Source organism: Ptychodera flava, chromosome 7 (genome assembly GCF_041260155.1).
Source record: "Ptychodera flava strain L36383 chromosome 7, AS_Pfla_20210202, whole genome shotgun sequence".
NCBI lineage: Eukaryota > Metazoa > Hemichordata > Enteropneusta > Ptychoderidae > Ptychodera > Ptychodera flava.
In genome coordinates this window covers 9,707,098-9,734,314 of record NC_091934.1, presented here as the reverse complement: position 1 = coordinate 9,734,314, position 27,217 = coordinate 9,707,098, and the positions used below count along the sequence as shown (strand labels likewise).

At 36.2% G+C, this 27,217-nt stretch overlaps 1 protein-coding gene across 3 annotated transcripts in view; it reads right to left on the bottom strand.

The window, feature by feature from the left end:
- Positions 1-1,147: 1,147 nt before the first annotated feature.
- The window catches only part of LOC139136738 (acid-sensing ion channel 1C-like), a 31,014-nt gene continuing 4,944 nt past the window's right edge, over positions 1,148-27,217 (bottom strand). Inside the window, exons 1-10 of one of the 3 annotated variants that reach the window (XM_070704553.1) lie at positions 15,951-16,384; positions 13,527-13,694; positions 7,380-7,532; positions 5,695-5,819; positions 5,009-5,190; positions 4,522-4,666; positions 3,334-3,390; positions 2,885-3,029; positions 2,048-2,139; positions 1,148-1,784 (exon numbers count right to left, since the gene is read on the bottom strand). In XM_070704553.1, the coding sequence (XP_070560654.1) occupies positions 1,678-1,784; positions 2,048-2,139; positions 2,885-3,029; positions 3,334-3,390; positions 4,522-4,666; positions 5,009-5,190; positions 5,695-5,819; positions 7,380-7,532; positions 13,527-13,694; positions 15,951-16,150 (1,374 nt within the window). In that variant the 5' untranslated portion in view covers positions 16,151-16,384 and the 3' untranslated portion in view covers positions 1,148-1,677. Of the gene's footprint in view, positions 1,785-2,047; positions 2,140-2,884; positions 3,030-3,333; positions 3,391-4,521; positions 4,667-5,008; positions 5,191-5,694; positions 5,820-7,379; positions 7,533-13,526; positions 13,695-15,950; positions 16,385-18,741; positions 19,223-19,500; positions 19,593-20,334; positions 20,477-21,325; positions 21,383-22,330; positions 22,476-23,833; positions 24,016-24,933; positions 25,059-25,439; positions 25,593-27,217 lie in introns of those variants that run through there. The other 2 variants (XM_070704551.1, XM_070704552.1) reach the window with 2 other exon arrangements.

Genomic DNA, 27,217 nt, shown 5'->3' with positions numbered 1-27,217 from the left:
TACAGCTGTTGATGAAACGAATTTGGAAAATAACATAATTTCTAATGATCTATAAAAATTCAGAATTTTTATTCCTGTGGAATGATGTCAAAAGGACAATGTCGACATATTGCGTCATTGGTATATTGTAATGCTGTAGAAGCAGCTAAAGGCGATAAACGGTGTAAAGAAGTTGTTCATAAATTTTACTCCATGCAATGAAACAGAAATGCTTTTGACGTGTAAAGTTTTGGATCAGATAATAGATAAGCGGATAAGGAACGCATCAGATTTCGAAGAAAATCATTGCTAAGTACTGGATTAAACGGCAGAGGAAGATCATGTCGAAATATGCTTATGTGCAAAAGCATTCTCTTCGCCAAATCCATTTGCGTAAACAGGGTAGGAACACAGTGTGAATACTGGGAAGGGCTAGCTGTCACCTGACTTAAGTGCAAGTTACAGTGACAACACAGCTCGAAGACAGGTATAGGGAGATAAATTCCCAGTAATAAACTATAGTGTTTGTGAATAAAGGCCGGGTGAAGTTAATCGTTTAAACAAGTTGAGGATATCAAACACTGTGTCAAGAGGCTGGCCGATGGTATTATAATTGCCACAATAATCCACAAAATCCTTTAAGGCGGAAATAAACGATTTCCTTTACAGTCGGTGTATGCCATAGCCACCTATGTCATCTGGATGAGAGGATGAAATCTAATTAGATTGTCATCTTCACATCCCTTCGTTACCATAACATTTCGAACGCATATTTGACTTTCTGACATGTAATATATTTTACAATTTGAATCCGTGACTGCAAACGATCCTGCATACTCGGATTGATTTATTTAGACAATTGATTTTCAACACGTCTAGACATTAAAGTGTCATTCATCACCAACTGAATTTTCCTTTGTGAACAACTTTGTTTTTACGTGTTCTCTCTCTCTCTCTCTCTCTCTCTCTCTCTCTCTCTCTCTGTACGTTTTTTGTGATATGTACATATGTGTGTGCGTGTGTGAGTGCTTGCGCGCATGTATTTTTATGTATTTTTATGTATGTATGTATGTATGTATGTATGTATGTATGTATGTATGTATGTATGTATGTATGTATGTATGTATGTATGTATGTTTTTTATTCTAATCGCGCTTGATTTTTCCTGTGTTTTTATAGTATGATTTATTGAAATGTGCAAATATAGCATTTAGTTTATTCCAACCATATCTGATACGATACCATAAAGCGTTTTTTTTTTCATATTTGTTAGGATGCAAGGTAGGGAATTTTGAACCCATATTATTATTTGAGATTTCTCCATATCTCTATGCTCTTACTTTATATTCGTCGTCTTGTTTGTTGCCGCTCAAATCCTTTGGCGACTTCGAAGCAATTTAAATGTTTGTATTTGATACATTCAGAGTGTGTAGGTTTTGCTGGTGTCAAGAATATTTACATTATTTTCATAGCTCATCAACGTACGTATTTTGGGCAAGACAGCTGAAAGCAATGATAAGAACAGCCTTATACTATAGATTATTACGGATTGTATAAAATACGAAATAGAATTATAAAGTATATACTTCTGGAACTAAATCGTTCCTCATTTGAAAATCTATACTGCCGGTGATACAATATCCGCGATTGAACATTCAGTACGGATACTTTAAATGTCCACGTGTGAGTTGGAAATGTTCAGTGCCAGGATGTTCTGCAACAACCTTTCAGAAAGATGTCGATAATTTCCATAACAGTCAGTATACTTCCACCAAGCCATAGACCAAGGGAGCCACCTATGTCACCTGAATAAGGGGAAAAAAGAAATGCATATTAGATTATTAATCAAAGAGGGTAGTAGCTATCAAGGTAATACTTCTTAACGATAGGAATACACGTACGCGGGCTTCTTCCTGCTAAAAATGGCCAATAATAATGACGAAACCAGGATTTTTAAAATAGGCATGATATTTTCCCAGAAATCTATCAAAAATTTCAAAATCTAATTAGTATATGACAATATGTAGTTATTCTTAAACCTTAAATCTGTTACAAACTCAATACTTACAAAGCAAAGCGAATACACCGTAGGCCTTCTCTTGTGTGATTTCAGTCACTGATAGTTCTTGGAAGTACACATCAACCTTTGCCATGTTCGCCCTGTTGTAACACAATATGTCAACATCACACATAAATTATAAGCTGTACATACGATGTTTACACAGGAATATTAATTTTCGATGATTAACATGAAGGCACATAAAGGAGTCACGTATTTTACGAAACAGCTCCTTATAAACTTGGGCTACCCTGATGTAGTGGAAAGATCGCAATGCAACATAAAATGCCAATTCTTCAAGTCTAAATGTTTGTGACAACGCACCATCGTTTTGTTTCCTGTCGAGCTCACACCTCGACAACTACGGACTTTGCACTTTTGAATAAGTATTGTATATAGTGATCTTGCTAGTACATCTCCATATGATGAATTACTTGTAGTTGAACTGACAGTGTAAACCATTAAATAAAATCATCTTAAGGAATCTTAAATTCGCTCTGTAAAATTGTTACAATACTGTTATGATAACTTATTTTATGAGTTTATTTTAGCTCTGTGAGAAAATAAAATCTCCACTGCGTCTTTACATTGTGAAATTAATCTTTCTCATGGAGTTGACACGGAGATGGCTTGGCGGCCACTGTAAATTTCAAATATCAGTAAATTCGGTTAAAAAATGGTTGAAATTTCTTTTAAAGTTTTAAGTTGTTGATTGTTAGTTGCATTTGCGATTAATATCCGGCAAGTAACTTCAACAGAAAGAGCTTTAGCCGATCTTCGTGTTCGTGACCGCGGGCGTAAGGGGCAACCAGAAGTCAGGGACAAAATTGTGAGATGACTACTCACGTGAACACCTCTCTGGGATAGCCATAAGCGCTTTCCAAATATGTTGCATAGGCGTCCGATGGATACTTGGCATGAGAAAGGCTTGGTTTATAAATCACTTGAGTACAAGGAACGGGGCAATCACAAGTTTTATTCGTGAACGAAACTGAAAGAAAACCGCATAAAATTAGTATAACACTCAAGCCAATTGCGCTGACAGGGGTAGGCTTTAGTAGCAAGTTTATGTCTCATTGAAATTTTAGTGTCTTCCAGGCTGAAATTTTGAGTTGATCAAAATGACTCTGTTCTTTCTCCGTCCTTGTTGTACTACTGTCTATTAAGTTCAGTTGTGTTTTGCCGATATGACTATCTCATTTAAATCGGCACCTGTCTCCAAGTTGCCGTGACTCAATACTCATAATTAACATCAACTCCAGTGGATTTCCATATATAAGCGGTTTTAAACTTACACTCGGCATACTGCAAACAGTTGTAATATTGTTTGACGTCGCATACGTTTGCATTTCCTGTTGTTAAATTGAAAGAAAATTCAAATGATTAAATAAAAATGAACGCCCAACTTTGCCATATGAACTGAAAATAAACAGATCGCCAGGATAAAAGGTAAGTGCCAACATACCATCTATAACAGCAATTGTCTTGTATATGACCGCGCGTATATTATACGTACCCGTTGCCAATTTTGTCACTACGGCGGATGTCTGACAATCTTGAAAAACTCCCGAAATTACACAAGTAGCTTCGTGTGTACAATATGAACGATGAACTTAAATTGGTACTGCAACACGTTAAAGCAGTGTGCGATCCATCTAGCACGTTTGTCTTTTCCAAAGAGCTAGCCATGAAATAGTGTTTAAAACTATGCCAACCGTGATTTTGTTCTTGGCACACCCTAAACTGAAGCGAAGTGAATTTAGTTCATACTGCAAGCCGATCAAATTTGCGCTGTTTTAAATGTGACTAAACGAGCTAGCTTATTCTTGAAATCAAATTGTAGGATTTATAACCAGGAAAACATATTATATGCTATATTTTATTGCTGTAAATGTATAGGTCGGTCATTAAATAATATAGAGTAACCGGTCTATTATGTGTGCTGCTATAACCAAGCTTATTGTTTATATTACAGATGCAATGAGTTTGTCTTGTACTGCATCGGCCTGGCTTATTGCAATACAGTACGGCTTTTACACAGCTATTGACACGTGGCTATACTTCTAGCTTTAGGTAATATAACATATGTGTACAATGTTGAAATAAAACTATCAGACATTATGTTTTTGTAATTAAGACGCGGGGATTACTGTCGTTGTTCGCTAATTTGCATATCAGCTTATAAAAATACTGGTTTTATTTTTCAACATGCAACATAGAAGACGGCAATACATATGTAAATAATGGCAGAGACTTTTTTTAGCCAAGGCGTTACTTTATTGTGCCATCAGCTACAACATGAAGTTTGCTCAACTTGACCACAAAGTGTAACCGTTAAAATTGTTGTCTCTCTCTTTCAGAGAGCTTTTCTGATTGATCAATTATTTAGTGAGAACAAATATTTAAGACGAGCATTTCTCGACCTATATCCATGCTGTCTGCTCACTGACATACCATCTTACTTGAACCCTACTGTACTGTACCTGGCATAAAGAACGCCTTGCATCCGCAATGTTCGACCACATGGTCTGTCTTACACTCCATTTGACACGCATTTACTGAATATCGGTTGTAATACTTCAGAGACTTCTCTCCACAGATACCATGTGGGGGCGGTAGATTTACGACCTAAGGGAAAACAAAAAGCAATCAACAGATAATTGCATAAAATTATCAACACGCCATTTTGGACATATCAACTCAAATATAGGTCACCAAAGGGTTGTTTAAAGGTATACAGTCACCTGTAATCTAAATATGCCCATATATGGTCAAAGGGGCGTTCCTTGGTGTTCAAAATGCCCATGTGAGGGCGCTGTTTTTAAAAAGCGGCCACCCTCTTAAAATTTGTGATTGGTTAGATTTTCTTTTTCCATGGTAACTGTGGCAAAATTGGAACAGGTGACAGTATACCTTTAACAGCAAAAGGTAGTGCACAAACAAGGAAACAATCGGCGTACATGTACTTACCTTTGTCACTTCAATGCCGACCCGGACATCTTCCCCTGGGGCTACTGCAAAGCCTAAGTCGCTGATTAAAGGAACGTCTCCTTGTTCATATAGCATCAGCTGAAAACCGGCCCCGACTCGAGGACCGACATTGTAGTCCCACTGATTTACATCCAAATTCACACTTAACCCGTGGGAAGTGCCTAGCCAAAAATGGCAGATGAGAAAATGATGAATGTCATTGCCGTCGTCACCATAATCATGAGGTATTACCTATTGGGTAGTGTTATTAAAGATGCAATGACTAAGAATAACTTCCTTTTCATCAATGTTTTACATAATTATTGTCTTCACCGTAAATATGACTTCAGATAGAATGCGCCTAGGGGACATATATTCGGACGCTCAAACTTTATCAATACTTCTCTGATCTACTACAGTTAAACTTGAGGGGGAGCTGGCTCATTTTAAAGTTCCCTGAATAAGAAAACTTTTTACCGTCCTAGCTTTTTGAATATCAAAAATTTACTTTTCCCCGAGAAATCTCAAGTAATTTGTCCTTTCTAGTACCAAATCTTGTAAGGCGACCTCTGATTTTTATTTTTGATTAGTAAGAGAATAGTTGAACGCTTTGAGCAAGAGTTTAATTCTTTCTCATTCGATGTGCATACTACCTCAATTGACACGATTTTTGAACAAAATTTTACCTTTACTTCTGACCTTTCGAACACCATACTTGTCATTCCCTGTATTGAAGGCATAGCAGGCGCCGAAGTCTGTAAGAATTGATTGAACAGCATCTAACTCCATTGGCCTCCATTGCCATGTGGCTCTAAAGTAACGACAGAATACGAGTCGATATTTAGAGATTATTACCCAATATCGCCTGTTCCTATGTCGTATCAGCATGAGTGTCATTTGTGCTGCGTCAGACACGAGACGAAGTCGAGTGTATGACGCAGCACAAATCGCACGAATGCTGATACGACAAAAGGAACAGGCGATATTGGGTAATAACCGATTTATCATATACCCATGCCCATTACTTTACTAATAGTATGAAAAACATTAAATTTTGAGGCTTTACTTTATTACGCCTCGCGCATAAATATCAGAATATTTATGTGAACAGGCTTCATTCATAAAGTATATGACGAAGACAACATGACGCGCGACATCCCCTGCAAGTCCTTTATATCTCAATAAACCCCAAGAAGAAAGACACCGGATTCAAAAACAGTAATACATGAGGAACCTTTTATAAAATGGAATATGCTATTACAATTGTAACCGATCAAAAACTGTCCTCAGCTTTAAATCTATCATGATTTCGATCGCGCTCGATCGTCGTACGGCACGGAGCTCGCGCGGAGAGGGCCACCATTTTGTTCTCAAACAGAAGCATTTTGAGGAATATGCTTACCGTTTAATAACACTCACACTGTAAAAGATGCACAATTTTATTATTTATATTTGATTTTCAGTGCAGACGCACAAGCCGAGTAGAAAAGCTGTATATTTCAACATGCTTTGTGCAGAACAAGAGCCTTATTTGACATCAACCAGTAACCAGTTGACCTTACATATTGCTAATATATTGATTCCCAAAGTTCAATCTTGGAAAAAATTAGGGGGGGGGGGAACTCTTAATGAAACTTTGTGTAAGAAATTAAGTATGCAAATAGGTCTTTTACGTAGATTGCGATCATATATCCCCTATGAGTATCGTATGGTATGCTATACATTTTGCTCTGTTCCAGAGCGCTCTTGACTATTTGCTGCATGCATAGTATAGGGTAATGCAACAGAAAATAAGAACATTGATATCAGAAGATTTATTTTCATCTCTTAATATTATGTCAAGAAGGGATCGTCTCAGATTGTCGCATAAGTTCAAGAAAAAAATTTCTTCGCTTAGAGCAAAACCCCCTCTCCGTAAACGAAAGTTCGAAAGTGAGAAATGTTGATGTCTACCTGAGAGTACAATGTTGCATTTTGCTATAGCTACTGGAGAATATGTATCCCCGACCACATTGCATCGTCAAGTAATATAATCAACCATAGCTAGCTTGACACGATTGAGTTGGAAAGCGTTACAGCAAAATTTGTTGTTACGAGTGTGCAGTTTTTGTTTATTTTTACGCACAATGTAAAGAGAACTCGTGATATCACAACATTAAAGTGCGAAAATGAAGTTCTCTGATTGAGTGGAGGTAAAACCCCCTCTCCTCGTAAACGAATGAATTTTGCTTTTTGAACAAATGCGACAATCTGAGACGGTCCCTAAGACAGCGTATTTTTTACTTTACGGCAATTTTAATGTTTAAATATATGAATGGAATTTGTCCGCAATATTTATTCAGCTTTTGTTGAATGCACATACATTACTTACGTGTAGAACATGGAGCTAGGTTGTTGAGCAGCGTCTCTGTAGAATTGCTCTGACGTTGTGATTTCTATGTCGTAATTGTCAAAGTTTGGATTGAAAGTACCATACATCTCATAAAGAATGCCGGTTAAATTGACTTCGTTTGTGTACGTCAATCTATGGTAAGAAAATGAACAACAAGTTGACATGATCCGTCGCATTACCTTTTAACTATTGTTTTTTGACCGTTTTTGCTGAATACCACTTTTCACGAACTATTTTTGCATCGAATTTATGATTATCTATAGTTGAAATACGCATCTTTGATGCTGATACTCTTTATCTAGTCCATTTGCAGGATATATACTTCAAAATAAATTTTTATTTCTAAATCTTCACCATTTTATACACACGACAGTAAGTATGAAAAGTAAGTACATAAATAAATAAATACACATAAAAACAGAGCATAGAAGAATATAAATCGAGATATAAATGGTGGGGACGAGGGAGGTAGTTCTAACAGAACTAATTTAGTCTTTAGCCCAAATGTCAAGCTAAACATGAGGATTGAGAGCCCTTGTCAATAGTAAAAAATTAAATACAAACAGACATTTACAAAAAGAAATATAAATATTCACAGTAAAAAGTACTTAAAGTCTCATACAAAAAAAGAAACATACAAAAAAAAAATCTAAAAGGTGGGTACATAAAACATTCATTTTTCATTCATGATATAGTTTTTCAAAGCCTTCTTAAACCTCATTCTTGATTTAATCGATTTAATTGAAGTAGGAATGTCATTCCAATGTTTTACTAATGCAAAGAAAAAATCATTTTGAGTACTACTCAAATTAACTTTCGGAAATAAAAAATCATTACGTAAAACCGATCTAGTAGGGTATACGTAGGAATGTGACACAAAGGACGCATAATGATATATTGTGTGAGCGTAGTGGTTATTTCTCAAATCGAAGATAACGGTACATGTGTGATATTTACAAAGTTTACGAATATCGAGGATACCTAGCTGTTTAAATAATGGTGCAGAATGTGAGCGAGGGTCAGAGAAAGAAATCAAACGAACAAGTTTCTTTTGAAGTTTGAAAATTTGGTTGATGTAGGTTATATGTGTGTTGCCCCATATTTCAATGCAGTAATTTATATGCGGAAGAATTAGGGAATTATACAACATCAGAATGGTTGATTTGGGTAGAAAATGACGCAGATAAGATAAAATACCTACTTCGGGATAATCTTATGACTACATTTTTTACGTGAGATTTCTCTAAGGGAAAACCATCAATAGACTGATTCCCATTCAGGGAGATTTACTTTTGCGGTGTTTTAAAGATCACATAGTTAGTTTTTTCAGTGTTGATTGTAAGCTTGTTTGCTTTACACCATCCTGACACCTTGTCCAAGTCTGTGTTTAAACTGCTAAGATCGACATTGTTGGTTCTCGTTGACCTAAACAGGTTTGTATCGTCAGCATAAGGCCTGAATTTAAAAGTATCAAAATGCTGTAAACAAATGATATTTCTACAACTCGTAATATAGTATAACCGAGTGCTAGACATGGAATACTAAAGGGGGTGCTATTAATTAATGTGACGCCAAGGAAATCAAGATGAAGCATTGACGATGCGATGTTTGCATAATTCGAAAACTTTATATGCGGTATTTATTTCTAATATACATCATTTGCCAGCACTTTCAAACTTATTGAAAAAGTATAAGCAGCGTTCAGTGACTGGCATACTACTTTCCTTTGTGTAAATTTGAAGGACTTGTATTGCATAGAGGCGGGACGTTGGCATTTCATTTAAAGGGGCAATTTTCAATCCCAGATTCTGGCATTAGTGGTTGTTGAAATTGACTGTTTATGTGATTTAATCCTTTGTTCTTCTTTGAAAGTTGTGCACAGTTCGTCAATTTGCTCAGAGATAAAGATGATAAAAAACCTGCCCCTTTAACGGAAGATTTTATAAAAAGTTATCTAAGTTAGAGCATGCCAGAAGTATGAGAAGGGGCACAATGACATAGCTGAATGAATTATCAAACGTATTAGTTTTTACTTGGGAGATTAGACAGTCCTTTTACGTAAAACTTGAGCATAATATATGTTTTCAGGCATCATACTCATGACGTCATGTCACTAGTAAGGTACCAGAGATATGACGTAAGAACTGCGCGTCATAATGTTATGAATAAATAAAAGACGTTCTCGATGCATAACAAGTTAGGTCTAGCGATTATAAATATGGACCCGTCGTGGAGCAGAAAGAAACATAAAGACATGTTATAATGAAATCAGTGTCAGGTACACAAGTGTTGACTTCATCGATTTAATGTGCCGATGGTATCCTGCACTTCAGTCAGTTATCAGGTATATCTTCATTATATAAAGGTTTCATTCTAGAGCTGTGCTCAAATCTATCTATCAAAAAGCGTTGCTCTTTTCATGTTTTCTATTTTTTTAAGTATTTGCTTCAATGTTTTAACTTCCGGTGTTTTTGCTTGATGATGTGCGTACGTAGTTTTGTATTGTACATCTACAGCAACGCTGAGGCAGATTCTTCTTGATATTTATCAATATATCTTAATTATTATTATTGTTGTCATTATGATGATGATGATGATGATGATGATGATGATGGTGATTGCTGTTTTTGTTGTTGTTGTTATTGTTTTGTTGTGGTGGTTATTGTTTCTATGCCATGCTGAGGTATATGCAAAATAAATATTATCTCGTGGGGATTGTAATTCCCGGTGTGATGGGCAGACGAATGGAAATTTCCTCTTTCTGGCTCATCCCTGCCAAATATGAATCCAACCATTTTAAGGTAGAACGCACCTCGGGGACAGACATTGGGACTCTCAAACTTTTACAATTCTCTTCTGATATACCACATGTGGGGGTTCATTTTAAAGCTCTTGGTGAAAGAAAACTTTTCACCGGCTTAGTTTTTCAAAAATCGAAAGTTCTATTTTTCTCCATTGAGGTAAAGCAGGATTGGCGGCCATTTTGAATTTCAAATATTGGTAAATCGATATCTTGGGGAATTTGTTTCTCTAGTACAAAATTTGCCCGGTGACCCCCTATTTTTATTCTTGATTTTGAAAGAGAATGACTGAAAGATTCCTTGAGGAAAGTTAGAGCAAAAGTTTAAGTCTTTCACTTTCGAGGTGCATATTACCTTAATGTGTAACAACATGTTGGCTCTGAATGACGGTAAGACAGAGGTTATTAGATTTTCTTCAAAGTTTTAATAGCAATTGGGGACGACCACGAACTTGTAAGATACAGGTTGGTGAAATCAGCATCAATTCCTCTCCTGTAACCTTGGTGTAATTCTAGATGCATCAGCATCCATGTCAGCCCATGTTAACAATATTTGTAAATCCGCTGCATTTGCTCTATGGAAAATTGGTAAAATACGCAAACTTCTAGATAGTAATTCCACTGAAAAATTAGTTCATGCATTCATAACATCCAGGCTTGATTATTGTAACAGTTTACTTTTTGGCTTACCAAATTATCAACTCAAGAAATTACAATTGGTTCAAAATTCTGCTGCACGTTTGGTCACACTGACAAAGAAAGCAGATCATATTCAACCTGTTCTGTATAGTTTACACTGGCTTCCGGTTCATAAGCGTATTGAGTTTAAACTTTTATGTTTAACTTACAAAGTTTTACATGACATTGCTCCTCTGTATTTGAAAGAACTTTTAAATATCCGTGTTCCTGGTCGCACCCTTCGGTCGACTGCTGAGGGTGCACTAAGTTTGCATCAGCCTTATTTATAATTTCAATTGAATTATTAGCAATAGGTGTAAGAAAGTCAACTGACATTACAGGCTTATCTCTTCCAAATAACTATGAGAAAAAGATTTCTGGTTTCGCCGATGATACTACTCTACTGCTAGGAAATCTACGATCCATCCAGAATAGTATAAGTTTAATAAATGCATTCACACAAATTTCCGGCTTAGACATAAATTTGAATAAAACAGAACTGCTATTTCTTGGCTCTTCCAAACGGCTCTGGAAATTCTCAGGTGACCTACCACCTCTCCTCAAAGAAACCAAAACCCCAATTAAATTTTTAGGAATTTATATAGGAAGAAATAAAAGTGAATGTGATAAATTAAATTTTTGGAATAATTTACGAAACCTTAAGGATAAACTTGATATATGGAAATCAAGAAATTTGACCATAAGAGGGCGAGTCACCTTAACAAAATGTTTTGGTATTTCCAAGTTTATTCATATTATGAAATCCATTTCAGTCCCTAAGTGTATGGTTCAAGAACTGAGTGCAATCCTTTTTAACTTTTTATGGAACAAAAAGAGACACCACATTCGAAATAGTACATTAATTGGAGAACTTGATATGGGAGGCCAGAAAATGATAGATGCAACCTTGATGAACAAAGCCCTTAAGTTGTCACACCTACAGCAATTACTACAAAGTAAATCCTCATGGACCCTCATACCGGCCTTTTATTTCAAAAAGGCTGGAGGTTTAGAATTTCTTTTAAAATGTAATTTTGATGTAAACAAACTCCATGTACAACTTCCACCCTTTTACTGCAATATGCTTCAATATTTCAATGAATTCCGTTCAAGTCCAGAAATCCTGAAGAAGTTGCGTCAGAAATAATTTGGAACAATCGAAATATATTGAGTAATAGAAAATCCTTGTATAATGAAAAGTGGCTCCAAAAACACGTGAAATATGTAGGTGATTTCTTTAACGAAAAAGGAGAACTACTTTCTTGGCAAAACTTTAAAGAAAAATATGATGTTGGGCAAGATTTTTTATTGTACTATAGAATTCTATCTGCAATACCTTCGAAGTGGAAAAATTTATTGAAAAGCGAAGGAAACGTAAAGACAATAGAGGAAAACTCACATAGACATGTACAACATATGCTTCAAGGAAAACAGACGACGCGACAATTTTATAATTTTTTCAGAGATCAAGTTGCCCAACCCCCGAGATCACATATATATTTTTCAAATCAAGATTATGCACACAACATTGATATGAAACCCTATTGGAATTTAATTTATAAAACGACAGTAGAAGAGAAGCTAAGAACATTCCAGTTTAAAATACTTCACAGAATCTTGGCAACAAACGTTTTCCTAAAACAACTCCGTGTAAAAACGGATTCATCATGTCAACACTGCGGAGTAGAGGAAACCTTGGAGCATATGTTCTGGGAGTGTAAAGAGGTAAAGACTTTTTGGCTTGATTTTCAAAAGTATTTGAAAGATAAAAATATCGAAGTGAAAAATTATTCATGCAAACATATCATCTTGGGCTTTTTACCAAAAGGAAACAACATAGTTTTAAATCATATAGTGTTGATAGCAAAATACCACATTTATACAGTAAGATTCTCCAATTTGAAGCCATCCATTCATGTCTTCCAGGAGTGTATTAAAAAGACAATGTTATCCGAAAAAATTATCGCTACAAGACTTCACCGTATAGAATCATTTGAACTAAAATGGAAACATTTTCTGACAGATTGAAGTTCACCAAGTGTATAAATGCTTCTTTATTTCTTTCTTTTTCCACCGATTACCTTCAACTTTTGTTGACTTTAGTTATTGTGCCTCGCTGTTGTCTCCCTTCTGTGTGCTTTTTTGTTTTCTATGTTAATGTAGATTTTCAATCATTTTGTAATGAAACAATATTGTAAAGGAAGGCTGTGTTTGGCCATTTAATTTGGTAATAAAATCTACATTAAAAAAAAAAAAAAAAAAAAAAAAAAAGTTTGCATCAGCCAATCGGTAAAACCACTTTTTATGGCTATAGATCATTAGCTATTTCAGCTCCACGGTTGTAGAATAAGCTTCCATCTGAGTTCCGCTGTTTTAACGACTATGATGTTTTTGAATCTCATGTTAAAACTAACCTTTTTAAAGATTGTTTTTACTAGTATTTTAATCTGTAACTTTAGCTTGGTATGTTCTGCGCCTTGAGGTGTTGTTTTTACATGGAAGGCGTTTTTTAAAGAAATAAATATTATTATTATTATTATTATTATTATTATTAATAGGCTGCAATCATTTACACTTTTACAATGGTGTAATATGGTTTATAACTTCACCGTACAATAGTGTGCATGAAATCAGTAAAACATACATACGTAAACATGTTGAAGTTGCAAATTGCAATGGCTGGAAACGTCAGTTCCTCGACATAATTCAGCTTGACATTGACATTCAGTGGGTAGTCGACGAAATAGGACACTCTGTCCCATATTTGATATGAGAGAAGGCCAAGTCCAGCCAGTAACACCAATAGCCACACAATCCTATGGGAAGAATACGAACACACGAAGGTTAGCTAATATTTTGGTGTTATGCTTCGTGGACCGGGTAAAGTCGATTATCATGGTACTGAAAACTTAAGAAACATACCACAGCTTAGGTATACTTAAGGCAGTTCACAACTGAAAGTTCATAAAAGTTCAAAAATTGAGTTTTTTGTGAAGTCACGAATAATCAATAATTACAAGTTGACAACCCAATCTGATACGTCGTTCACTTTTTGACCTTTAGAACTGATAGCTCATGGTCACGAAGGAACTCACAACCAATGGAGTGGCTTCAAATAACGGTATACTTTGAGGGGGTATGGCATGTTCTGTGTTTGCGGACGTCAGTTACGGATATCAAGAGGGTGTTCCTGAAAGTGAGTGTTTTATTCTGTTTTCACTTAAATTTACGGACTCGTGAGTGTAGTATATTAAAGGTGAGGATATTATTTCAGACGTAGTTTGTTCCAAAGATCAAAGTGCATGGTTCATTGTCAACGTGATCGTCTGCTGAAAAAAACTGGTATGTCATTACGTTACGAACATACAGAAGGCAATACAGCTCATTCAGTTATAACGTCCATGCTTCATTGGCCATCATACATACTCTGCAGCCAAGACACTAGCATTGCTGTATAACTAAAAGAAAAATGTTTAAGCATGTCTAATTTGTTATCTATCGTTAACCCGAATAATCACACTTTGTAAAGGAACCAAATTCACGTCTGCACGGAAACGACTGATACAAAACACAAACAGTGTTTGGATTTTCTTCTCTCACACGTACAATGGGAGAACCCTTCCTTATGCAAACGACAGACAATGAAGCGGAAAACCCTGTATGCGAACCAATCCCAATATTGTTATGCTAATGGAGTTTGCGAATGGCGAACGGCTAGCAAACAATAATAAGGAATTGAAAGATGGCTTGAAGGTTACACATGTCAAATGATGGTTACTTAATACTGATACCATGGATGTAAAAGTTTATTTTTTACATCCATGACGATACTGAGCAATTTTCTTCTTTAAAGTCTGCTTTATGGACTGACTAGGCACCTCACTAAGTTTCACGTGACGGTAGTGACAAACGAAGATAGAGTGAAATACTTCAGAAGACCATGCGACGAGGCGGAGTTACCCAAACTATGTGTGGCAATTTTGTCCCTCTCATTGGCCAGAGGGATACTAATTGCCGCCAATTATATGGCGATCAACAAATTCTCAAGAAGGGTTTGTGAAATCGATTGTTTGGAAACGGCGATAGCGTCTGCTCTTGCTGTTCTTTGGAAAGGGGTAATATTCTCCTTAAAAGAATAGTAAAATGTGTGTAAAAATAGGGCTACTGAGGTGTCCTTGAAAGGGCCTCTAAAATTCACCATCTGTTGCGCCATACTCCAACTTTTGAAAAAACGAGTCTCGTTTTCAAACGTGGGGAGATTTCTTTCAAGAACAGAAGGCTCTTTTCAATCAAAACGGCACTTGATCACGATGTACTGTAACATTTAATGTATTTTCCATATTTTGTCAATTATGTACGTTTTTCTTTGAAATATATTTCTTGTACTAATTAGAGACACTGCAGCTTTGTATATGCTGGCATAATTCAAGCTACTGTGTTGTTTCAGTGGCCTCGTTACTTAACGATTTCATTTTGCGAGTCAAATGTTTACAATTACATGAACAAACTGCCTTGAAAGCATTGCATACAACAAACCTTCATTAAATACCCTAATCCTAAAAGCTCAGACATTATTTATTATGAGAAGGACAATATAATGTCAAGGCCATTTCCAAATTATGCAAAATATGCCACTGCAATTAAAACAATCCAAATAGCGCGAGTTTAAGATAAGGTAATTTTTCGTTGCCGATACTATTGAAGAGTAAATGCAGTAAATTAATATATCTGTGCTTGCTCGTGATAAACTAATTAATTCAATTAATAAATAAATAAATTAATTCAATTGATTTTGCATTTCCGAAAGCCGTCATTTCGGCCAAGAATTTTCACAGTATACAAATCCTTACAATGACCACTATTTGGAATCATTTGGAACAGTAAGCACCCTGAAATTTAAATATCAAAGAGCACTCTGGACGTTGACTTTGTTCCTCACAAAGGTTTGATTCCTGCCTCCTTGGAGGTACACATTCAAGTTGTGTCGTAATAAGAGAACGGTGAATATCCATGTCACACAATGAAGGATGCTTAGAATTAAACCTCAGCTGTTATGTAGACAGTGTACTCGCCTTCTCAGTGGAACTACCGATTTACCGACTAAATACTTCATACCAGAGATACCGCAGTCGTCAGCGAAACCGGCACACAGAATTTCCTTGTATCCAGGCCTTTTAGCCACAGATCTATGGTCCATTTTGATAGGTTCTCTCGTTAATGTAAGGCTTGATCCTACGTCGAAGAGTTCTGTCCCGTTCATTTTCTTCTCCATGGTCGTTTGCTGGTACAAGTTTGTTGTTTGCACCAAGGTCCCTCTATGAGTTGTCCGATGCCCGAGTTTTCTAGGTCAGGACGGTCAGTAGGAACGGAGCAAGTCTCAGTGTTGACAAACGAGATTTCACGTTGTCGTTTCTTTTTGTCACTGATTTGATCCGAAGTTCAAGCACCACGATACAGTTCAAGCCCACACTGTTTGACGGTCATAGAAAAGAATTAGAGTTCTCTGACGTAATTCGTTTACTTAGGTATGCAGCCCTTTATGACTGCTTTCAGCCGTCGTCTCTTACGATCACGGCTAGCCGTGGGCGTATCTATAACAATAAAATTCAAAAGTAATGAATGTCCCGTGAATTTCTGGGCAAAAATGCACGGCAACATCTCGAATCTCGAAGTTCATCACAGTCTGTTTGGGAAGTTTGTTGGGAGATTTGCAACGCTAATATCGGAGAAAGAGTGAAATTCCTTCGAGCATTGCTCTGAATAAATAAAAGCGTCCGTAATATTGTAAAATTACGATCGCAATTTTTCACGCAGCTTCAGCGCCGTGCATTCTTGCTTAATCACCCTCTTTCTCTAATTTTCTATTCGCAGCTTGTCACTAAGTAACATCTGCTCTCTGAATCCTTGAAGCATTTTTGCTTTACAGAATAAAAACAATTTGTTGCCATAGTCGCTGTATGAAATTATTATCATATATACAAATTTAACATCGTCTTTATTATGAATAGAATGAAGACGATGTAAAGTTACAGTAATCTCTCTCTCTCTCTCTCTCTCTCTCTCTCTCCTCTCTCTCTCTCTCTCTCTCTCTCTCTCTCTCTCTCTCTCTGAGAAAAGTCTCGCGACTCACCATGCAAGACAAGCTGCAAGCAGGTGACATAAACTTGCATTTGTACAAAAGGCTTGAGAACCTACCCACGGTTATATGTAAACTGGGTGGGTATGGTCGTTGACAACTGGAATCCAGACCTCAAGCTGCATGCTGCTAATCCAACAAGCCTCCGCGGTACAAAGGTACTCTTTACATACCAAAACTTGGTAAAGCTGGTATTACGTTGTCAAATATATTTCACTGTTTCTACTTTGTTTTCAGAATCTACACTCATGTGACCCCCATTGTGCGTCCTAAAGAGTACTTCTATCATGATAGATTCTGCTGCCTGCAAACTAGCGAAACCTACATGCGGATGAAAGCTGTGGTGCTCGTATCGACTGCCTAATATCACAACGCCGATGAAAGTTGTTCTTGTTGTACTAACCATGTTATTTAATCTATGTTGTATGATCATGATAATTTAGCGTTACGAAAAATAAATTAGAGTTTTTTACACTTAAAGTTTTAGACTTATCATTCTTTTTCTCTGTTGCTTGAGACTAAACTATATACGGCACGATCGATCAGTTCAAAGTTCATAGTTTTGTAGTTGTTTTATTTTAAGCAACCAGAGGAAAATTGACGAGTATAGAGGAATAATTTTAGGTGTGTTTTTATATCTTCGACGGTATAGTGAAGACTCTTAATGAGTCTATATTATATATTATTGCCTGAATACATGGGTTTAGGTGTCCGAGAGCAGGTGACAATTTGTCCGACGCCAGGAGGGCACATAAACTCACGTATTCAGACAATAGTATTTTATTACATGCCTCTTCACAGTTAATGCTATATGACATTTAGTTACATGCAGGGCATTTTCAAACAATTTTACCATTATCGACCAGCATCAAACAGTTTTTAACGAAAGTCGAAATAGCAGTGCGCGCATGGATATTTTACATCTAGCGTTAAGTGTCTACTTTGACGTCGAAAACGTCGAAAGGCTTCACTGGACCGGGTAACCATGGAAACCGGTCAGTACATCGTTCACCGGCCCGCTAACATCCCGGATGTTCCTATTCAAATCAATGCACTGATTTGCATTCACCTCGAGGCATGTGATAACATCGTTTGAGACCTCTGTGAATCTATCTTCTCTTCTTTACGTTCCGTGATTTTGTTTGATGTCTCACATGTATTTGTAAATGACAAGAAAAAACTATTACCCTTTTTAGTATCAAATGAATAGTGATTTCAAAAGCACTAAGTATTTAGGATTTTCATTTTTTGCCGTTATGTCGGATCAAGTCCCAGGACGAGGCGACCTCGGCATGTGGGCACAGCCTCGGGTTAGTGATCCCTCAACGATGACAGTCTCTGGTAACTACTCATGGTACATCGTTGAGGCGAGGCTGTTGAGAAGTCAAAACTGTTCACTCTAAACCTTGGGTGCACCTCTATGCCTAGATCGCCCTGTATTGAGGTCCGGACTCGATGAAACGTAAAATCATGATTAATAATCCATTGTTACCAAAATAAGCAATTGATCTTTTCCTGGCCATTTACGAATCCCTGAGGTTTTGTTTGCTAGTAACTCCCTGTGACTTATTCAACATTTGATGACATGAAGAACAACGAACAAAAACGTACGTATCATGACGCTTGACAAGAGTAAGCAATTTTTCAAGTTTTATTAATTAAATGCGTCTAGAATATATGACTTTTGGTGTGAATAATATATATATATATATATATATATATATATATATATATATATATATATATATATATATATATATATGTATATACACTGAGTTCTTAGTTCATGATATACAGTTTCAGCAAACTTAGCAGAAAAGAATGATCATAACTGCCTTGCTAGCTGGCAGTGAATTCCATTATGGAATTTGTTCCGAAAGAAGTATGCAATATTGTCATGACAATGAACTCAAACAACAACAGTACTGCTAAACATCTAAATACCCGCAACATAGCTTGTGTAAAGTTCAAAAATAGAATTGATAAAACATACACTGCTCGAGACATGTTTTGTATTTAAATAATTCATACAGTGGTAATAAAATATCCACCATTCAAGAGTCAGTACAGATGGATTAAATATTCATATAGATGGCAACGTTCAGTGCCAGGATGTTCTGCAACAACCTTTCAGAAAGATGTCAATGATCTCCATAACAGTCAGTATACTTCCACCAAGCCATAAACCAAGGGAGCCACCTATGTCACCTGGATAAGTGGAAAAGGAAAGATGTATATCTGTTTTAATCAAACAAGTGTACTTATTAAGTTATTACTTCTTAATGATAAAAAGGCTAGAATTTCTTCCTGCTGGAAATGAGTAAATGAGTATTTATATATGGCGAAACAGGGATATTTAAAATGAGAATGACTTTTTCTTCAGAAAGCTACCAAAGTTTTCAGAATCTGACTAATATATGACAGTATGTAGTTACTCTTACATGTTAAACCCTATATCTGTTGCAAACTATTATTTTGATACTTACAAAGTAAAGCGAAGGCATTGTAAGCTTTCTCTTGTGTGATTTCAGTCACTGATAGTTCTTGGAAGTAGATATCAACCTTGGCCAAGTTCGACCTGTGGCAACACAACATGTCAAAATCATAAATTACAGCTGTAGATTATATTATACAATGCAACGCTAATACCAATACTGCAACTCGTTCTATTTTTCCAATCGTGCTGAACTAATAAGTCGACAAAATAAACTAAAGTATAAGACGACTTCATTAAAATCACCCATGCCTCACTAATTAGTGACTTTGTGTATAAATGTTGAATTAGACTACAATGTATTTTCTGTGATAATCTTGTAAAAAGTAAACATCAAGACATCAAATGAACAAATACATGTTCAGTAACATAGAATGCTTATATGGAACAGATACTGTCAGAATCTATCATTTGATTTTTTAATTATAAAGCTAAAACGATTAATTATTCACCGCATTTTCTTTAGTGAAATTCGAAACTTAAAAATAGGAATGATTCTAACTGTAAATTCAAATATAGGTATAATCAAGGTTATTGTTCCTCAGGTAGCCAAACGTGCTCAGTGAAAGAAAATGATTTAAACATTTTTTATAAAAATTTGAACTAAAGGTCAAGTATTTCGCTTTTGATCCGCATACAACCTTAATGTTTCAAACTATATGGTTTCTATGTTTTTAATTGTAGTCAAATTCAAATTTACAGGTAACTTAAATAGTAACAGACTATTTAGGCAAATTGCCAGTTAATGCTTTTTGGCATAAGGGGCAACAAGCGATTATTGACAAAATCATGAGACAATTGACAAAATCATGAGACAACTACTTACGAGAAGACGTCCTTTGGGAATCCATAAGTGTTTTCTAAATACGTTGCATAGGCGTCCGATGGATACTTGGCATGAGAAAGGCTTGGTTTATACATCACTTGAGTACAAGGAACGGGGCAATCACAAGTTTGATTCATGTACCCTATGAAGACATTATATAAGTTAGTATTACACTAAAGGCAATAGCATTGACAGGGAAAATATTAAATTGACCATATTAATATTTGAATGTGTGTAAGACTCGGTTTTAAACGGAATGAAATGACACTTTGTTTGTGTCACCTTCATCTCTTTATTAAAGGGACATTAGCTGTAACTTTTGACTAATTTTTCACTACTCTGTTTCAATGTATCAACTACAGAATTTTACTTAATCCGATCATTATGACCAATGCCCGGTGTCCTGCTTGCCAACACAACCTGTGTATATGAAACTACCATTGTTATTGTTGATAATGTATTCTAGTCTTGACCTAAATACAAATTTAAACAATAACAATGCAGATTATACTCATATAGGGTATATTTATGAGCTAAATATTAGTATAGGAATTTCTCCATGGTTCAGGGATTCGAACCAGAAACTGCAGATGATATACACAGAACAAAAAAAATAAAAAAATGACCAAAGTTACAGCTAATGGATCTTTAAACATTCCTTGTTATGCTTAGTCTGTTGTTTTGCCTGGAAAATCTCCTCCGTTGGGTATAACATCCTTATGCTGTATGTTAAATGCTGATACTGAGATGACATAAAATCTTGTTTGCACCAGAATGGTGTTTTAACTGTTATGCACGTAACAAATATTTGCAACCGACAACCAATCCTATATTATTGCGAAGCAATTAACAAAAGATGTCATTATGAATAAAAAACGTTGCTGAACATGTCGACTAGACTGTTTTTTTTTTGAAATTGTACGTATCGTTCAATTAATGTATTGCCATGACTCACAATACCAATTAGTCCTGTAATGTTTTTTTAACTTACACAATGTTGTCTGTACACAAAAGGAAAATTGCTGCAAGTCGCATACTGTTGCATTCCCTGTAAAAATTAAAAGATAAATCAATTTTATGAAAGATCATTCAACCCTCGACATGGCTAACTGAACTATGAAAACAGATCCCGAAGACCGTGCACAAAATAGGATGGTGGTCAGTGCCAATATGCGATCATCATCAGTCGTTGTATTGTGAATGCAGCTAACACGCACGAGTTATATCTTTTGTTAAACCAATTGATATTTTAAAAGTTACAGTAAAACTCTTGGAGTTAAACACAACATAAACGATGAAGTTTAATTTGTACTACGACGGTCAAAAATTATACAATAATGGGGTGTATGTAGCCAATTGGTTTGGTCGACCCATCTAACATGAAAAGTCACATTATTAACGATCATGCTTTAATGTTAAACGTTATTCAAGTGTCCGTGCCTTATTTGTGCTGTCAATATTATGAAGCGAAATCTATTTTATGTGTATTCAGCTAATTCTGCAAATCTTTCAAATGGGTGTAGTAGTTAACGTACGACAGCTAAATCGTTCACACAATCGACTTATAAGTTCTATATCTAGACGGACTGACTCCATTCTAGTTTACTACAAACAGTCTCTGAGATGTGAATCTGATCGACTTGTCAGCCTAACATTGTGCTCAGTGTATCGCAGATGAAAGGCGTATTTTTCATATAGTAGTTGCCAATCTTGTATGAGGGAGTTACAGACAGCTACATTCATGTGCTAATACTTTTTTGTCCAGTCGTTTTGTTATCATACCAGGCTTTCGCTTAGCAGCTGCGACATAAGTTTGTTCAACTTGCATCATATATTTTTCCTCTTAAATCGAATTTCGTGACCTACCCCTTTCAAACAGCATTTCTGACTGACTTTCATTGGTAACAGCAAATACTCAATGCAGGCAGATGGGCATTTCTCGACCTACCCTATCACCTGCCTTCCGATCTGCCAGTCTACTTGGATACTACTATACCTGGCATATAGTACATCCTACATCCACAACGTTCCACCACGTAATCTGTCTTGCACTCCAGCTGACAAGCATTTACTGAGTATCGGTCGTAATACTGAAGTGACTTCTCTGCACAGACACCGTGTGGGGGCGGTAGATTTGTCACCTGAATTGAAAAGACGGTCGACATAAACTTGCATAGAACTATAGAACACACACTGGGGATACATCAACTAAAATATGTGGCACTGGAGGATTGTTTATCAACAGAAGGAAAACAACGAAAAAGAGTTCCTCTTTTACGAAAACCAAGCGAAAATCAGGTTTTTCCTTGGAAATATTCCAAACTAAAAATTGGGAAAACAAAAATCAAGAAACTTATAAGAAAAAAACGGATTGGAAAGAAAGTAATTTTGAAGTGATATATTTTCAGGAAAAAAGTGTAAAAAAAGGAAACCATGAATTTAGTTCCAATTATTTTCATGAAAAAATCTGATTTTAAGGGATGGTCATTTTGGTTTGGCTTTTTAATCAGCAAAACCTGGATTTGTCAATATTGCTATTCAAAATATTGATTTTTGAAACACTTTTCTTTATATCAGGATAATGCGAATGACATTTGCCAGTTTGTTAAGGTTTCAGCTGTACTGGATATCTTGCCAAATGGCGAGATTCTAGCACTGTGCTAGAATCTCGCCAATTTGGCGAGATTACGGCACTGCTTGAAATCCCTGCATTGGCAGTGCCAGAATCTCGCCAAATTGGCGAGATGTTCAGTGCATCTTTAACCTGCCAATTGGCAGGGATTTAAAGCTGTGCAAGACTCTTGCCAAACTGGTGAGATATTCAGCGCAGCCTCCTGTTAGCCTGCCAATCCACAGGGGGTCTGGTACTGCTTGAAATACCTGTGTGGTAGGATTTCAAGCAGTATCCGACTTTCTGCAACACAAGGGACAAGGAAGTTATGGATTCAGGTCCTTCGGAAAATTAAAACACCATGCCAAATATCTTTTTCGCACTTCTTAATGATAACATTGAAAACTTCAATTAGTCCATATGGCTAAATGCTTACTGGTAATGATCCAAAATACTATGATGTTCAAAAGAAACTCTTCAAAATTGTTTGATGTCAATGGAAAGTAAATAAAAAATAAGAAGTCATTTCAAATACAATCAACCATTAGTCTGCAAAAAAATTGGAATAGCTAATATTACTACACAAAAAAATTTAAAAAATGCTTTGAATATAAATATCCTTGCCGTAAATATGGATTATGAGCATCTCTTTACTCAGAAAAATTACAAGTCGTTAAATGCTCACTAACTTAAACAATGATCAAGCAACAGATGTAGTCAACATGATCACACAAGCCTATTTTGCAACAATCAAAGAGAACATAGTGAGGGACAGGGAGGAAGGGGTATGGCTCTGTTGGCAGTGTTGCTGCCAGGAATTTTAAATCAAGAGACACTCTGACCTACCATTTACTTTTAGGGAACAAGAAGAATGAGTGGCGTACTGACCTTTGTCACTTCAATGCCGACCCGGACATCTTCACCTGGGGCTACTGAAAAGCCTAAGTCGCTGACCATCGGTACATCTCCCTGTTCATATAGCATCAGCTGAAAACCGGCCCCGACTCGAGGACCGATGTTGTAGTCCCACTGATTTACATCCAAATACACACTTAACCCATGTGAAGTGCCTAAGTATCAAAATTATTGGAAATGAAAGAATGCTGATGGTCATTGCCATCCCCGCGCGTCGTTGTCGCAGTCATCAGGTAGGCAGCCATGGCGTAGTTTTAGTAGTGGATTTAAGGTGGCATTGCACATGGCACAGCGTATTTTGTTCTTGCAAAGATTATTATAATTTTCATTAATTTATTCACGCAAGATCAAAATATTGAAAGGTTTCACCTGTCATTATAGCAGGCAGTGGTAAGTTGGGTGAGATAGAAGTGTTAACTCATACAAATGTTGCAAATGTATGCAAATCACCCGATTTCTGGCTCCTTTTTTCTCAAGAGTTCAACATTTCAAAACTTTTCACTGGCCTGGTCAAATTTTGTGAAAGTTTCACATTATGTACTTAAATACAATATAACAAAGCGGCAATTTTGTTTTGCAATAAAGTTCTTACATTTTGAATGCGAGTCATTTAGAATATGCTAATCATGAACTTTTTCGAATGTCAGTCTTTAAACCCTTGCCATTCTAAAATGAAGAAAGATAAAGCAAAACGAAAACGAAACTATCTCTTTTTCTGCATAAATTTAATTTCAAATGGGGTATTACATTTCAAAAAGTAGTATCACGTTTATCATTTATACCAAAACAGAGATTTTCTACCCCAAATATGCACCACTTCCATCCTCCGATTATACCATTGATACCATATTTAACTTTAGACTCTTATCTCCGCTTTTAGAAAATATACAGAATGAGATGGTTTTCACGTCATCATTGATAATATTGCTTTTAAACAAGTGTGTTACTTATGTGCCACCCTACCTCAATGATAAAATTATTTCCTTACTTATCATTATCATTACCATATATCGCTGCCATCAACGTCAACATCAAGATTAAGTAATTCACACAAATTTTGAATCATACTTTACCTTTATTTCTGACCTTTCGAATGCCATACTTGTCATTCCCTGTGTTGAATGCATAGCAGGCGCCGAAGTCCGTGAGAATTGATTGAACAGCATCTATCTCCATTGGCCTCCATTGCCATGTGGCTCTTAAGTGACAAGGCAATACAAGTATATATGGAATGTCATGTAACTAGCAAGTAACAACTAAATAGCCATAGCTGTTGCCTTTTATGATGTTTTACTGTTTGTTTTGCATGTTTATTGCAGGTCCTTGCTTTACCCCTAAAGCATTTTAAATGAGTGAAAAATCCTCAAAAGATGTCAGACATATTCAGTCAGATATAAGCTTATTACCATGAATAAATTACAAATTATTTCGGTGTGTAGTCCAATCTGAATGCAAGGAGAAGCACGGCATAGTATCACTCACCAAAGCATTAAGCTGATACAAAAACCTGTGGCGAAAATGTTTCTAATTCCATGTGGAAAGGAATGCGTTGCCCATGACCGGAGTTGCAATAACTCACCTGTAAAACATCGCGCTGGGCTGTTGGGCAGCGTCTCTATAGAACTGCTCTGATGCTGTTAATTCGATGTCGTAGTTGGTAAAGTTTGGATTGTAAGTACTATACATCTCATAGAAAAGGCCAGTCAAGTTGAGTTCGTTTGTATATTGCAACCTAAGGTAAAAGCACAAAACAAGACACAACAAAACACAAAAGGTTAATCCTCTGAATCAATGGGACAGGCTGAACGAAAATATGATTGCAAATTTGTGTCTAGAATTGTTAATTACAGCTGAAAAAATTAATAATGCATGGCGAGTAACATCAATTCAAGATAGCGTGAAGCAGGTTGTACTAATCTCTAAACGAAATATTCGGTTTGGTAGTGTGTTGCAATGGTGTTGAAAAATGTAGCACAGAAGAAGTCAGGATGAACGAGACAGAAGACAAAATCTTACCGGATTGGATAATTGCAAAATGATAATCGAACGGCAAAGTGATGAAAGCAGCCATAATGTGAATACAAATCTTGGCTTGCTTTGAATCCTTTTGCAAAAGACAAATACGAAATTATTTTTCTCGGAAAAAGTTTAACCTTATCATTAATATGCATAGCGGTGTTTTGGACTCATAATTAGGAGCAGTTTCCTGACATCATTATTTCTAAAGATAATAATATAACTTTAGTGAAAGTACATGAACTGTTGAAGCTTCTGTGTGTCATACAATATGTCAGTCTTTCAACGCCCACCATTAAAGAGTGAGAATACATGACACAAAAGGAATTTGCAGTTTTTCCCTACATATACTTGAGTTTTAAATGATCTCTATAATTAATAAAAGTAGTATCAAGTTTTTTATCTAAATTAATTAAACCAAGATTGAGGTTTTTTACCCATAATGTGCACCCCTTCATCATTCGAGTAAACGTGCTACTACACATAAGTATAGATTCTAGACTATGCTGATGGAATATGTAAAGTATTAGGGGGTTTCTTTGTCATCTTTGACAAAAACTATTGCTTTGAAAAGGGTAATTAATTGAGTGCAACGCCACCTTAAATCCCTAAGTGATCCTATGAACCTTTCACGCCTCACCCTTAGAAACGCAATCGGCTTGTATTTATCCTATTGCCTGAGCTGTTCATGTCATTTGAATGAAATGATGGCTAACTCAGCAGTCGAATTGAATAGATCACATATCACACTAATGGTCACAAAATGACACATTTTACCCGCGTGTTTAAAACAATGTAAACACGACGACAACAAAGCGGGACTTTCAAAATCGATGTAAATATGGGCAAATGAGCAACAATGTCCAATTTCCTCCCTGTCGGATGTTGCCAGCAAAGACAAAAACTACCTTAAGTAATCCCTTTTGAAAACGAAATTCCTTCAGTGATCATTCCGTACTGTGCTTTGACTACGGGATGGCCTCATTAATTGACGACAATGTCGCGGCTAATCTTCAACAGGTAAGATTATTGTGCAGTGCTATGAACGTCATTCGAAAAGAGAAGTACCCATGTACAAAAAACACAGCAGACATGTTAGCCTGAGGATATTGAACAAAGTAGAGCTCAGACAAGACAGTGTCAGGCTTTGGAAGGCTTGTAACGTAATGCAAACATATCACGTGTGATTGCTGTCGAATTTCTAACACATCCTCTCTCTCGGAGCCGTACTGAATTGTGCATGTGCGTATTTGTCAGATCACAATCTCAAACTTTTGCTGAGATGAGAATTCGACTTTTTACCCACAAATCTTTTCAACATCATACAATTTGATCCCTTAG